At 35.2% G+C, this 13,030-nt stretch overlaps 4 protein-coding genes across 5 annotated transcripts; 2 read left to right on the forward strand and 2 right to left on the reverse strand.

The window, feature by feature from the left end:
* Positions 1-13: 13 nt before the first annotated feature.
* Opa1 (Opa1 mitochondrial dynamin like GTPase) lies at positions 14-4,860 on the reverse strand. 2 transcript variants are annotated; one of them, XM_090160459.1, is made up of 21 exons: positions 4,702-4,860; positions 4,332-4,629; positions 4,037-4,268; positions 3,823-3,867; positions 3,579-3,688; positions 3,416-3,520; positions 3,195-3,358; positions 3,016-3,133; positions 2,887-2,961; positions 2,743-2,814; positions 2,580-2,679; positions 2,386-2,516; positions 2,067-2,328; positions 1,867-2,008; positions 1,639-1,804; positions 1,002-1,266; positions 803-942; positions 650-736; positions 480-593; positions 207-411; positions 14-141 (listed from the first exon to the last, which is right to left on the reverse strand). In XM_090160459.1, exons 1-21 carry the CDS (start codon positions 4,734-4,736, stop codon positions 77-79), a joined length of 2,931 nt encoding a protein of 976 aa, XP_090016585.1. In that variant the 5' UTR covers positions 4,737-4,860; the 3' UTR covers positions 14-76. The 2 variants fall into 2 exon arrangements, with proteins under 2 accessions (XP_090016585.1, XP_090016586.1); XM_090160460.1 differs by lacking the exon at positions 3,823-3,867.
* A 98-nt stretch (positions 4,861-4,958) lies between these two features.
* On the forward strand, positions 4,959-6,999 carry LOC149923546 (adaptin ear-binding coat-associated protein 2). Its single transcript, XM_090162047.1, has 6 exons — positions 4,959-5,105; positions 5,312-5,412; positions 5,483-5,669; positions 5,730-5,847; positions 5,923-6,260; positions 6,328-6,999. Exons 1-6 carry the CDS (start codon positions 5,014-5,016, stop codon positions 6,383-6,385), a joined length of 894 nt encoding a protein of 297 aa, XP_090018173.1. The 5' UTR covers positions 4,959-5,013; the 3' UTR covers positions 6,386-6,999.
* A 281-nt stretch (positions 7,000-7,280) lies between these two features.
* LOC149923547 (uncharacterized) lies at positions 7,281-9,380 on the reverse strand. Its single transcript, XM_090162046.1, has 4 exons — positions 8,889-9,380; positions 8,602-8,821; positions 8,205-8,534; positions 7,281-8,128 (listed from the first exon to the last, which is right to left on the reverse strand). The coding sequence occupies exons 1-4, from the start codon at positions 9,314-9,316 to the stop codon at positions 7,853-7,855; spliced, it is 1,254 nt and encodes a 417-aa protein (XP_090018172.1). The 5' UTR covers positions 9,317-9,380; the 3' UTR covers positions 7,281-7,852.
* Positions 9,381-9,449: 69 nt separating this feature from the next.
* Positions 9,450-11,523, forward strand: Ost48 (dolichyl-diphosphooligosaccharide--protein glycosyltransferase non-catalytic subunit Ost48). Its single transcript, XM_090162045.1, has 9 exons — positions 9,450-9,635; positions 9,774-9,884; positions 9,942-10,132; positions 10,189-10,283; positions 10,347-10,440; positions 10,503-10,648; positions 10,714-10,861; positions 10,936-11,056; positions 11,121-11,523. The coding sequence occupies exons 1-9, from the start codon at positions 9,491-9,493 to the stop codon at positions 11,384-11,386; spliced, it is 1,317 nt and encodes a 438-aa protein (XP_090018171.1). The 5' UTR covers positions 9,450-9,490; the 3' UTR covers positions 11,387-11,523.
* Positions 11,524-13,030: the final 1,507 nt, after the last annotated feature.

Consider the following 13,030-nt stretch of genomic DNA (forward strand, 5'->3'; position numbering starts at 1 on the left):
TAAATTTGGCCTAACATCACAATTGCACATGGAAATAAACTTTAAAAATAATGATGCTGCTAATTTACAAATTACCTTATTTCTCTTCATTTAGAGCAGAAATAAATTCATCTAGTTTTTCTTGGATTTGTCTAACTCTCTCTAAAAGAAATTTAAAGAAATGTTTTAGCTCTAATTAGAGTTATTGCTTATTAGGTATCTCTTACTAAGCTCTTCTGCTAATTCCACTCTCCTTCCTGTTAATAGTTTGACTTTCTTTTCCCGATCTTGCCCTATATCTTCTAAGACATCTTTAATTTCCTTCTCTAGCCTTCTGGCTTCACTGTTCATTAGCTGTTGTCTAAGAGCATTTGATGTGGCATGTAGCATGCGATGAATACGCCAGAAAAAGACTACATCTCCACATTCAAGCTTTGTGGGAGAAAAAAACATTTATAATATACAAACAATTTACCAAACTGGATAATTTATAAGCTTACATCAGTCTCTAAGCCTTGTTGATACAGATAGAAGCCTTTTTTGCATTCTTGACTTCTTGTTAGAGATTTTTTCAAGAAGTACAATTCGTGTTGAGGGGTCCATACCTCTTTAATCTAATAAAAATTATAATTACTAAGTGCCTACGTAACTGACAATGTAATTTTCTCACCAAATCACTGGTAACTTCTATATCTTTTGTTTCCAAATTCTTTTTAACGGTGGTCATTTCATCATATGTCAAAGACGATCCATGGTTCTAATAAAGATAAATGGAATTTTCAAAAAAAAATGTTGTGTTAATTTTTTTAAGCAAGTTTCCTACATTGAAACTGTTTGAATCTAGCAGCTTATCTAACTCTGATTTAATCGCTGCTTTAATTTCTTGTTCCGGTGTGCGGTAACTCCAATGAAGCCACCTTTCCCTAATTCCAGGGCCCACTAACTCGTGCAGCTCCTCTTCAGCTGTAAAAAATGTGTTTAAGACACATGCTTTGACTTGCAATGAAAACTTCATAACTAACCCCTGGTCATTCTTTCTTTTAAACAGCTCTCTAAAAACTTCACCGCAGCATCCCAGTGTTGCTTGTCATGCACTGCTCTGTCTTCTAACACGTTAAGTTGAATTACCCTAAGAACATCTTTTGCCTTATTTTCCCATAAATGATGTTCTAGAGCTTCGTGAATAGCCGTTTCCTTCAGTAGCTCAAAAACCGGGTCATTTCCTTTTGTATGTTTAGATCTTTTCAGAAACTTGATCAATTCTTCATGCAGTGTTTCAAGGCCAACCTATCAAAATAAGAATGGATTATTTTTCTTAAGTTCCATTAGTTACTGATAGTTCTTCTCAATCTCTAACTCTTCTGTTTGAAAGAAGTATGCGCAAGGTGTTATGGTTTGATATTAAATTAGGTAAGATACTATTTAGATACAAGATAAAATGACGTAAAATTTCAATAAAGGTTAGGTTACAATAGGATGCTGCAGTAGGCGTGTTAGTTTAAAAAAATATTTTGTTAGTGGTTAAGCAACGAAGATTTAATGGTTGATAGGGGTCACTGCCAATGTTAATCCGGACTTGGGATAATTACGCTGATGTACAAATGGCTAACATTTTTCGTAATTTTTTGTAAGGTATAAAACTTTTAAATTGGAAATCACCTGTACAGAAGTTTTAGGCAACATCTGTTCAACCCAGGCTTTGAGTTTAATATCGACAGTCGTGTTAAAAACACCTGGATTGTCAGTTTTGGCAGCTGGATAGTAAACATCCTCAAAAACTTGCTGGGAAACGCTTTCCCAAAGATTGTGACTTAAGGTTTCTTCCCTATGATCAAAATGATTTTGATTAATGCATAGCTAGATGAAAAAAATATATATTAAGAGTACCAATGTTTAGCTGAAACTTGACTTAGATTAACAATTTCGTCTAAAATATCACCCCGAGCTTTTTCAAACAATTCATCCCTGTCTAATTCTCTCTGTCGCGGAAAGCTGTTTTTCCATTCCGTTTCAAGATTGAATCTAACAGCTGAAAAACAATCTCCATTTAGTTGCAACAGCAAATAATTATGAAGGACTATATAAACCTCGAAACGCATCCGCTTGCTGTTCAACAGACTCTTTTATCATTTTCCAAAAACACTGTGAAACTGCTAAACTAAGATTGTGAGTCGTGCATTGAGCCATTCTTAATACTCCATCTCGAAATAATCTTGACTTTTGGAAAAATTCATCTTCATATTCTCTTATTGATTGGATGCTGTCGTCTTTGCTACCTTTTCCAGTGACAACAGCAAAATAACCTAGGGCCTTCATTGGAAAAAGCTTTCCTTCTAAAATTTTCTTGATCTGAAAATAATTAGAAAATTAAGACCTTTTCTTTGAAGTGTATGAATAACTTTTTACTCTATTTGGGTTGGCCATATTTTGCTCCGCCAGGTCAACTTTGGTTAAGACAAAGATTGTTCTTTTCCCTGAGGGATCCATTTGACTAACTATATCGGTGACCATTGATCTCTCCGCATCAACAGAGCCATCTAACATTATTCTAATGTCAGAGGTGATCCTCCTAAATTATTAACCAATCTATAAAAATATACCTTGAATGCAGAGTATTATTGCATTTGGATTGCTCATGTATGATTTGGTCATTTCCTTTATAGCATCTTTGGTGTCGCTAGCCATTTCCGTAGTTACTGTCTAAAAATAATATGCAGGGTCAGTTTTTTGGCATTATTGAAGAAAGCAACTATGAAAGCATACGCTAATTATTCCAGGTAAATCAACGAGAACCATTCTTTGGATACCGGGACCTTTAACCGTCATCGCTATTACCTAAAAATTCATAAAAATTAAATAGGTAACAAATGTAGAATTTTCAATCATTTATTCAAATGTAACAATTACTTCAGAGCTAACAGTTTTTCCACCTCTGACGCTATTTTTCATCCTAAGTTCCACTTCTCGTCTTAAATCAGCGAGCTAAAACGTAAAACACATTATCGGAAATGAAATAAAAATACTAATACATCATACTTCGCTTTCTTTTGTGAGGTCAAACTCTCTTGAGGAGTCCTTAAAACTCGCAACATGATAAGGTCCTTCACTCAGAGTGACTTTAACGGGAGCCCTAGTCATCATTTCTCCAGCTCCACTAACATAAATATTGTTTTCTTTTAATAAGCACAATGATATTCTAGTAATGTATTTAATACCGCGGAAATATTCTGGCTCTGGCGACCATTTCTAAGACGCTTGTTTTCCCCGCACTTTGATCTCCAACTACAACAACACGTGGTAAATGGTCTTGGACATTATAATTACAATCATAATCACTTAGCTCATCCAAAACATCAGAATACATGTCAATGAGCGATTTCTGAATTTGAAATAAAGTTTAATAACATATTTTTAGCAACAAAGGTTGTTAAACTACTTTGAGTTTTCGGACTGGAACATATTTTTGTGATCTGAGTAGCAACTGCTTTCTTAATTCCTTATTTTCCTTTTCTAAACGTTCAATTTCTCGCTGATATTTCAACTGGAAGAAATGCCTGCATTAATAATTTGCTAAGCCCTTTCAAATGTAACATGTTTACCTGCACTTGCATCAGTTCATCTTGCATACGAGACATACGTTCACTTTCAGATTTAGTTGAAGATGTTGAGGAAAATGAGATTGCTGGCATGACTGATCCCATATTTCCATCTACATGAAATATTTAGAACATGAGGGTGTGAGGCTACTGAAACTTGATGGGATGTACCGATACCTTTTACAACTAAAATAATATCTCAAAATAAAATAAAAGGGGAGAGTCAAAAATAAGGGGAGCAACCAACCTATTCCAATGGCAGCTTGAAAATCTTTCGCTAGGCCGTATAAACCTAAATCGAGAAAGAAAAAGAGGGTGCTAAGAGTAAAAAATCAAAACAAAAACGAAAATTGTGTTTAAAGAAATTACAGAAATTTTTGAAAAGTATCGGTACAATCACAAAAAGATATATATCTCAAAATATTATAACACAAGAGCTTGGCCTATCAAGTTAATTTTACCTTCTTGTAAAGAAGATTCATTCTCTTTCTCTCTTTCAAGCCATTCCGCCCAACTTAGAACCCTATCACCAAAATTGGAAAGTCCCTTTTTAAGCCATCCTTGATCAGGTAACCCAATTTTATCTTTCATTTCAAGTAAACTGGCGCGGTAGCGATCTAAATCTTCAGATGGTGGAATCATATTTTTCATCCAGCTCATGTCAGGTAAGTTATCTTTCCATTCGTCATATTTCTGACAGGGATTCAATATTAAGGAAATTAAATTGAAAACCGTAAGAGAATATAAGTTGTATACCTTAGTCAATTGTACACCACCACCAACAGCAGACCCAATAACAATGTATCTGATTTTAAGGACATTTTTTACAACTCGCGCTAAAATTCCAAGCTGTCTGACAGTTAGTTGATGTGGTAATTTTGAATTTCTTGATAATAATGTAGGATGTAGCTGGAGGTGTTTTGACGCAAGACTGGAATAGTTTGGAGACTGAAGCCACAGTATTACAAGACGATTTCTTGGTGTGTGTGAAAAGTTTTTGAAAAACGGCTGGATTTTCTCTTGTCCGAGTTTAGATAACCCACTAATACGAAACCTAAATTTTTGTAAATTTACATTGAAGCCATTTTTAAATGGGCAGACAAGGCTTAGGAATAAAAATTATTACCCAAAAGTTCCTCTAGAAAATAGACACGCAGTCATATTTAAATAAATTTTAAGTCACTTGGAAAATAACTTCTAAGTTGTCATAGCATTTTTAAGGGAAAACATCTGAATAATCATAAAACACTTTACTATCCTCTCCGAAAAAATATCTGTCCCAAATATAGGTCAAAATTAAAGCAGAAATTATTGCAGACTGCTTTGTAACGCCAAGCTTTGAATCTTTCATTGGTCAGATATATTCACGTGATAATTGTGAAAACTCCCGGAACTATTTATTTTACGAAGAATTTTTAAAAATAATTTCCGGTTAAAAATGGAGGAAGATACGTACGAGCGAGTTATACTTGTTAAAAACGAAATATTTGTTTACAAGATTCCACCTAGAACTACGAATCGTGGTGTCCGGTAAGAATAATTATATACAAAATTTGTGGACTAGAATTTTTTGAAGCAAAAGCTTTGTGAAAAACTTTTACATTTGGTTTTTCTAAGCCTTTGTAATTAAAATTTATATCCACCCCCTTTATTAAATTATTTGTAACCATTGTGGCAACTTTCATTGCCAGTCGCTGAAGGTTGATATTGTTTACAATAACATTTATATAATCTAGAGCGGCAGATTGGAAACTAGACTGTCCAGATTGGACTGGTCGTTTGAGATTAGTTGCGAAAGGAAAAGAATGCATTTTGAAATTGGAGGACAAAATTACAGGTATTTTGTATTTACGCTATTGCATATAATATCAGAAACCACCTAACTTCTAAAATTTATAACTTCACAGGAGAACTTTTTGCAAAAAGCCCTATCGATAAATATCCTGGAATTGCTTTGGAAGCAGTCACTGATTCTAGTCGTTATTTCGTTGTAAGGCTACAAGACGATGATGGCCGATCAGCATTTATTGGTATTGGTTTTGCTGACAGAGGAGACTCTTTCGATGTCAATGTAGCATTGCAGGACCATTTTAAGTAATATAATAATGCTATAGGTAGTTCAATTTATAATAAAATATGATGATATGAATGCAGATGGCTGCAAAAGAGTGAAGAAATTGAAAAAGAATCCAGCAAACCCGAAGCAGCAACGCCACAACTAGATCTGGGCTTTAAGGAAGGCCAAACTATCACTATTAATATGAATATCTCTGTTAGTTGTTTTTCTTCCCTTTTTGACATTTAACAAATTAAATCATTTGATTGATGAAAAATGTTTCATTTACAGAAAAAAAGTGGCTCATCAAAGCAAAAGGCCAAAACGAGTACAGGAACAGCTGGAGGATTAGGTTTTGGACTATTACCACCTCCGCCTGGTAGTCACAAAGTACCAGGTCCACCTAGTGCTAAAAACAGCCCACCAGCACCTTCTCCAACAGGGGCAGAGTCAACTAGCATTTTACCAGCCTCCCCTCCATCATCAGGATCTGACTCTAGTGGAGTTGATCTCTTGGGCCTTCTTGATTCAGCACCTGCGCCACCACCAGCGCCAGCTAGTACAGGCACAGCTACTAATGGACAGCAGATTGTTGACCTTTGGGGAGATTTTGCATCAGCTGGCCAAAAGTAAAAATCAGTGTGACTAATATCCTAAGTATTGTTTAAATTTCGTTACTTATTTTTGACTTTTTAGCTCTGCTAATGTGCCAGCAGCAACTACAACGCAAGCTAATAATTGGGTGCAGTTTTAGTTGATAATTTACTCTTCCACAAACTGTAGTAGAATTGTCTTTTTCTATGGCTTCTCTTCCGCTAATTTCAAATGTTAATTACAGTTCAAGGACTTCAATAGTTATAAATTAAATTGCTTTATAAAAAATCATCAGTTGTTAGAAATCTAAAATGTCATATCATTTTCCAATCTTAGGATGGGGCTACTGATGTATGCCTAGAATATATAAAAATAGAGTTTAGAGAACTTAACACCTTTGGTCAAAATTGATGCAATATAATTTCTCCGATTATGCATACTCATTGAGAAAAGAGTGATACATTTTTCTCTTAAATGTTAGTATAATTTAATTAACTTACTGTGTCTATTGGGTATTGTTTAAAAACCTGGTGTTTATATTTCTATTTCAACTGTAAATAATTCCGTAGGATAGTGCCTTATGTTATCTTGGTGGTTACGGATGTAAACATTTTGATTGATATGACTTAGCGCTGTCCGATAATGTTAGCATCATTAATTTTGCTAGTCTTTTTAACGCTGCCTTTAGTTAATCAGTAACTCAGTATTTATGAAAAAGATTAATTCTTAAGTAAAACCAAATATTTGTAATAAAATTTTTGAGACTGGTGCATATTTAGATTTACACATTTTCTTGGCTAAATTAAATTTAAAACCACGTTATGAAATATAGTTGTTGCTCATTAAAAAAATATTTCCTATAATTAAAAATGTTGATAAATGTAATTCAGCCCTATTTATTGAAAAAGTATATATTATCGAGTGTAAGGTTTTTGCATTCCATTTTATGTTTTGTAAAGCTTAAAATGCAGTATGAAGTTTCCTAATGTAAGAAAATATATTGTCTCATAAAAGTATTATGAATATCAAAGTACGAAAATTCATTTCCGAAATTTTAAGAAAGCAATTTTTATTGCGTCTCAAGAAATGCCACTTCTTTTAAGGCTTATGTATTTTATCCAGGGTTCCTGAATTAAAATAAGGATGTAACAAAATGTTACTGTCATTAAAAAAATATTTAGGCATGTACACGAAACTACTTTACAAATAACGGCCCTATTTGGAAGCCATAAATTAAGTACTTTTAAAAACATGACCAGATTTACAATTTTAGCATAATGCTTAAAAATAATATTCTACATTGGTTTGTTTGGCCCCTTTGCCATTGGAAAATGCAAATTAACAAAACTTTGGAAATTTAACTACTTTAGGGCAATGGAAGAATTTCTACAAATGGCTGTCATAATTTTCACCACAAATTTTGAAGTTAAATGCATTTAGTTTTTTTCATAAAAGAGATATTTGAAGAACTTTTCAAATCTTATTTTAAAGAAGAAAAAGAGAATTTACAAACAGTACGTAATACTGGTAAGAAATTCATGATTGTATAGACATATTTTGGTAAAATGGCCAGAACATTTTTCCCTAACAGCTATTTGAAGCTAGTAAGAAGCAGCCAAAAATATAATTAATTGGACTTCTTAAATCTAAAAGGTCTAGAATTGACAGCAAGTTTCATAGACCTCATTGCCATTGCCCTGTTGAAATGGCGTTGAGTTTTAGTTACTTCAGCAGTGGCGGAGGAAAAAGCGCATCCTTCATCGGAGACTCGGCTAACAACCTCAATTGTAGAAAGAACTCCGAATAAAACAGCTAAAACCAGAAAGGCAATGATGAAAAGGGTGTAGGCATGGACAGAAGCTTCGGGCAGTGATTGTAAATCCTTTAAGAGATCCGAGGCAGGCTGTAAATATCCCAATTAAGTTAAATAATCACCAAATATCTTGAAAAAAATTATCCATGTGAGAATAAGGAATCACCTGATAATCTGGATTGAGAACCAAAGTTTGCTTAAAGTAAAGTGAAGCTTCGTAATAGTGACCATAAGCCTTTAAAATTTCACCCAGCGTGAAATGGTGAAGGTAGGCATCTGCGTGATTTTGAGCTAGTTCTAGGGACCTCCTTGTCAAAAAAGCTGCATCTTCTAAATAACCAAGATGGTATAATATTCTTCCTAAGCTAAGCAAAGCTTCTTTGTCATTTGGCTGTAACTTCAAAATTTTTCGGAAGCACTCAATTGACTTGTGCGTATCACCCTTTAACCTCCAATAATTACCAGCTGTTAGTAATGTTTTAATATTTTGCGGATCCTAGAATAAAAAATTATACATTAATGCCAATAAAAAAATTCTTTATTGTTCAACATCAAACCCACACCTCTTTTAAAGACTTTCTTAACTGTCTTTCAATAGCTTTTAAGTTTACTTCTTTCTTCGCAGTACTTTTCTTTTGAAAAAAAGTAATAACATCTGGTTCTGGTAGATTTGGGTGTTTATGCCTATTAGCCACTCCAGACAGATTATCGTATTCTGTATAGTTAGCTTCAGGACAACCCAACAGCCTATTACTCTCATTCGTACTGTACATTTCTTTTCGGCTATAATATTTGTAACAAATTATCACTTACACTTTCCCTAACGTCAAAAATTATTTACACATTATACCTATTGCTATTTTTGGACTCTGGAACTTCAGGCTTTTCACTATCCCCTACAGTTCCGCTGACAGTCTCAGTCACGGGGTTGCAAGCCTTTTCACAAGGACCATGATCCTTTTTAACCCATAATCCCTTATGTAAAATGGTAGATACTAATATGTTAAGCACAGTATCACCAATATTATCATTGAGTTCAGGATCATTATTGAATATTTTGTGTTGTTCATTTTCATACATGTGACCCAAATCATTTACCCTTGGCCTGTTGTCATTTTCCTTATCGTCTGCTAACAAAGTGTTAGGTTTTATTCCAAACACTTTACCATCTTCCAATCTTAATTTCCAATGAAGAGAAGATTTCGTATTGCAATTAATTATTTGAAGTGATACTATATATAAAGATATATAAGAAAAAAAGGGCACTTCACTAGGCATTTTTAATTTGGAAAATATTTGACAAAACTATCGCACAAGGCCCGACTTTAACAAGCTGTCAAAAAAAAACCACAAACAAAAACGTAACACGTGGAATACTGCTATTTTCGCCATCTAGCGGATACCGGTTTTCTCTTCTCGTTGCATACAGTGCAAAATCACACGTCGAGCAAGATGAATAACTTCTGTAAAATACTAATTTCTGTAACTTTTACAATAATTTCGGCAAGTTTAATAAATGCTGGAGGCGAAACATTGGTATTACTAGACAGTTTAGCTCTTAGAGAAAGTCATTCTATATTTTTTAAGAGTTTACAAGGTAAAGTTAATATTCAAGTACTTTTTGTATAAGCCTTTGATTCCCACTCACTGCCTTGAACCTGTGCTCCGTGCTCCCTCCCTCTTGCTTTTTCAATACCCTTTCTTAAAACATTAATTCAATTGATGATATTTACAGATAGAGGTTTTAAATTAACCTATAAAACTGCCGATGATCCCGGTTTGAGTTTGGTAAAATATGGAGAATATCTTTATGAACATTTAATATTATTTTCTCCATCAGTTGAAGGTAATAGCTTTCATATTCCCCCCAATTCCTGACATTAAACTACATTGGGGCTTACAGAATTTGGAGGTACTCTGAATGTGCAGGCTATAACAGACTTTATCGATAATGGGGGTAATGTCTTGGTCGCTGCTAACTCGGAAGTAGGGGATCTGATAAGGGAACTAGCCAGTGAAAATGGTTTTGAGATTGATGAAGAAGGATCAGAAGTCATTGATCATTTGAATTATGACATGACAGATGATGGGAAGGTAAAAAACGAAAAATTACCTTAAAGTTTTACTCATTAACAGCATTCATCATCTAGCATACCTTGATTGCGGCTGATCCTGCAGACTTAATTAACGCCCCCACTGTTGTTGGCAGTAAAAATATCAATCCACTATTGTTTCAAGGAGTTGGGTGAGAATAATTTGAGTATATAATCATTATCTTCATATTAAGTGCAACTGATTCTTTTTTTAGAATTGTGTCTGATAGAGAGAATCCTTTGGTTCTGGAAGTTCTTCGAGCGTCACCCACTGCTTATTGCTATAATCCAGACAATAAGATTACCGAAGTAAATAGACCAAAACGTTTCTGAGAGTCAATAATTCATTAATTTGACTTTTTGTATTTAAGTATCCACATGCAGTTGGAAGAAGTACTCTGCTCATATCAGCCCTCCAAGCGAGGAATAACGCCAGAGTTGTGTTCTCCGGATCACTAGAATTTTTCAGTGACCAATTTTTCCAAGCACCAGTACAAAAAACACTGGGAGGAAAAAAGTATTCTAATTAGAATAGTAAATTATAGTGTTGAACACTAAATTCACATAAAAAAATGATTTTAGATTTGATAAGTCAGGAAATTTTGAACTAACAGTTGCCCTTACTCAGTGGGTCTTTAAAGAAAAAGGAGTTCTCAGAACTGGAGGTGTTAAACATCATAAAAAGGGTGAAAAAGTGCCACCCGAAGCTTATACTATCATAGAAGATGTAGTACGTTTACAGTATTTCCTAAGATTATTTTTTGAGCATTTGGGAGTGGAATTATAATTTTATTCTCCGTAAAGGTTTACTCCATTGAAGTTGAAATTCTTAAAGACGGAAAATGGGCACCTTACGAGACCAATGATTTACAAGTTGAATTTGTTCGTATTGACCCATTTGTGAGAACTCCATTGAGGAAAAAAGGTACAATATCGTGTAGTTTACCCGAAATAACTAGCGCATAATCTTTCCTTAAAATGTTTTGCAGGCAATGAATATATTGCCAATTTCAAAGTACCTGATGTTTACGGAGTTTATCAGTTCAAAGTCGATTACAACAAGCTTGGTTACACACATCTTTACAGTTCCACCCAGGTGTCAGTCCGCCCGTTGACCCATACACAATACGAGAGATTTATCAAATCCGCATATCCCTATTATTTAAGCGCATTTAGCATGATGATTAGTGTGTTTTTATTTAGTTGCGTTTTCTTGCATCACCGTGATGGCGATAGCAAAGATAAAACTGAATAGCAATATTTGGTTCATTCGTGCAAAAGATTGGTCATTTATTTTCATTTAGTTTCATAAAATATTTTGTTATTTTGTTAGGTCATCTTTTTGTATTTTATGAATGGATGAATGATTTGGAAATAAACAATGAAATTCTACTCTTGGTCACGTTATTATTACAAAGTTGCCACACGTCAGGGAAATCAGAGAATTAAAAAATGGGCCTTAAATGTCAGGGAATTTTAAGAATTTATGAAGGTCACTTTTAAGGTAATTTTGCTCTAGATCTATGAGAAATTCTAGGATTATTTATTTCCTTGAAAGTTTGGATAATTTTTTCAACATAGCATGATAGCAATAACCTTTTTACCGAAATATAAGTCCATTTAAATTTATTAACGTCTGATAAAAGTAAAATATAAAAGAAAAATTTTGGCCTTAAAAAAACAGGGAATTTGAATCTCAAAATCTTATGGCAACCCTGTATTACCATAAGTAACAAAAATAAATGAAGATGAAGACCATAGAAATCTCATAGGTAACTAGAATGCTGCCGCCTACGGCCGAGCTTGTCGCCAGTTCGCCTTGAACCTTCAGCCAATGAGAGGCCGTAGAGTGGTTCCGACAAGGAGGATAATAATCCTCCTTGGATCCGCTACTATAGCGGGAGATAGGTGACATCATTCTCTCTGGTGACATTAAATTCTTGGCAGAACCACTCTTTGAGCTCTGATTGGCTGAGATCTGGCTATCGTCTGCCAGGGCGTTTGGCCCATTTGCCAGTTACACGGCAGCATTCTAGTTACCTATGAGATTTCTATGATGAAGACTATGCATCGTGGAATAGAAAATTGTATACCCCCAATGTTCCCCTATTTCTCTAAGGCGATTCAAACCTTTGGACACAATTTTTAACGCCATCCCATGACAGCCAGAGCAAGTACTTTTTTTTGGAATTTCGTCTGCCAGCTACGCGATTCGTCTTGCCACAGCTATACTCAAAGCGCTTTGGCCAAGAACCAACACTGTCTTGCAGTGTTCCTCGACTTAAAGGATGCCTTCGGCAGTGTCCACCATCAAGAACTGCTCTACAAGCTACAACGTTGGGGTCTGTCGGGAAATCTTCTTCGTTGGGTGGATGATTTTCTCAAGGGCCGAACTTTCCAGGTCAGAGTTAATGGGGAGCTTTCTGACATATATCCAGTCAAAATGGGAGTCCATCAGGGCAGCTCTATCAGCCCCATCCTCTTCGACGTTATGCTGGACGAGATCCCCCAAATGTGTCAGAGCTTGGTAGATCACGGTGAACATTCAGATGATATTACAGGTTGGAAGTGTGGACCGGCGCTTCAAAACCTGTACGACACAATGCAGATAGCGCTTGATAATATCTTGGACTACGGTTCCAGCTGGGGCCTCAACTTTCAACGCCTCAAGTGCGATTATTTGCTCTTCAAAAAAAAACCTAACTGGGCGGTCTCACTCTCAGTCTCGACGGCACCCCATTGACCAAGGTCAGGACGTTCCGGTACCTTGGCGTCATTTTTGACAAGCGTCTCACTCGGAAACCTCACGTTGAGGCCCTTGCTACATCTTCACTAAAGCGCCTTAACCTCCTGCGTACTATCTCGGCGAGTAGGGGGTGCTACGGCTCCTGTACACCCA

This window comes from Leiobunum rupestre, chromosome 10 (assembly GCF_980474605.1).
Source record: "Leiobunum rupestre chromosome 10, qqLeiRupe1.1.hap1, whole genome shotgun sequence".
Classification (NCBI taxonomy): domain Eukaryota; kingdom Metazoa; phylum Arthropoda; class Arachnida; order Opiliones; family Sclerosomatidae; genus Leiobunum; species Leiobunum rupestre.

Bases quoted from the DNA above. Each gene is read 5' to 3' on its own strand.
- LOC149923546 (XM_090162047.1), top strand. From the start codon at position 5,014: ATGGAGGAAGATACGTACGAGCGAGTTATACTTGTTAAAAACGAAATA. The intron at 5,106-5,311 runs GTAAGAATAATT...TATATAATCTAG, and splicing joins ACTACGAATCGTGGTGTCCG to AGCGGCAGATTGGAAACTAG. The intron at 5,848-5,922 runs GTTAGTTGTTTT...TTTCATTTACAG, and splicing joins CTATTAATATGAATATCTCT to AAAAAAAGTGGCTCATCAAA.
- Ost48 (XM_090162045.1), top strand. From the start codon at position 9,491: ATGAATAACTTCTGTAAAATACTAATTTCTGTAACTTTTACAATAATT. The intron at 9,885-9,941 runs GTAATAGCTTTC...TGGGGCTTACAG, and splicing joins ATTTTCTCCATCAGTTGAAG to AATTTGGAGGTACTCTGAAT. The intron at 10,862-10,935 runs GTACGTTTACAG...TTCTCCGTAAAG, and splicing joins ATACTATCATAGAAGATGTA to GTTTACTCCATTGAAGTTGA.
- LOC149923547 (XM_090162046.1), bottom strand. From the start codon at position 9,316: ATGCCTAGTGAAGTGCCCTTTTTTTCTTATATATCTTTATATATAGTA. The intron at 8,822-8,888 runs GTATAATGTGTA...CAAATATTATAG, and splicing joins GAGTCCAAAAATAGCAATAG to CCGAAAAGAAATGTACAGTA. The intron at 8,129-8,204 runs GTGATTCCTTAT...GGATATTTACAG, and splicing joins TTCTCAATCCAGATTATCAG to CCTGCCTCGGATCTCTTAAA.
- Opa1 (XM_090160459.1), bottom strand. From the start codon at position 4,736: ATGACTGCGTGTCTATTTTCTAGAGGAACTTTTGG. The intron at 3,134-3,194 runs GTATTAAATACA...TATTTATGTTAG, and splicing joins AGAGCCAGAATATTTCCGCG to TGGAGCTGGAGAAATGATGA. The intron at 2,009-2,066 runs GTTTATATAGTC...ATTGTTTTTCAG, and splicing joins GCAAGCGGATGCGTTTCGAG to CTGTTAGATTCAATCTTGAA.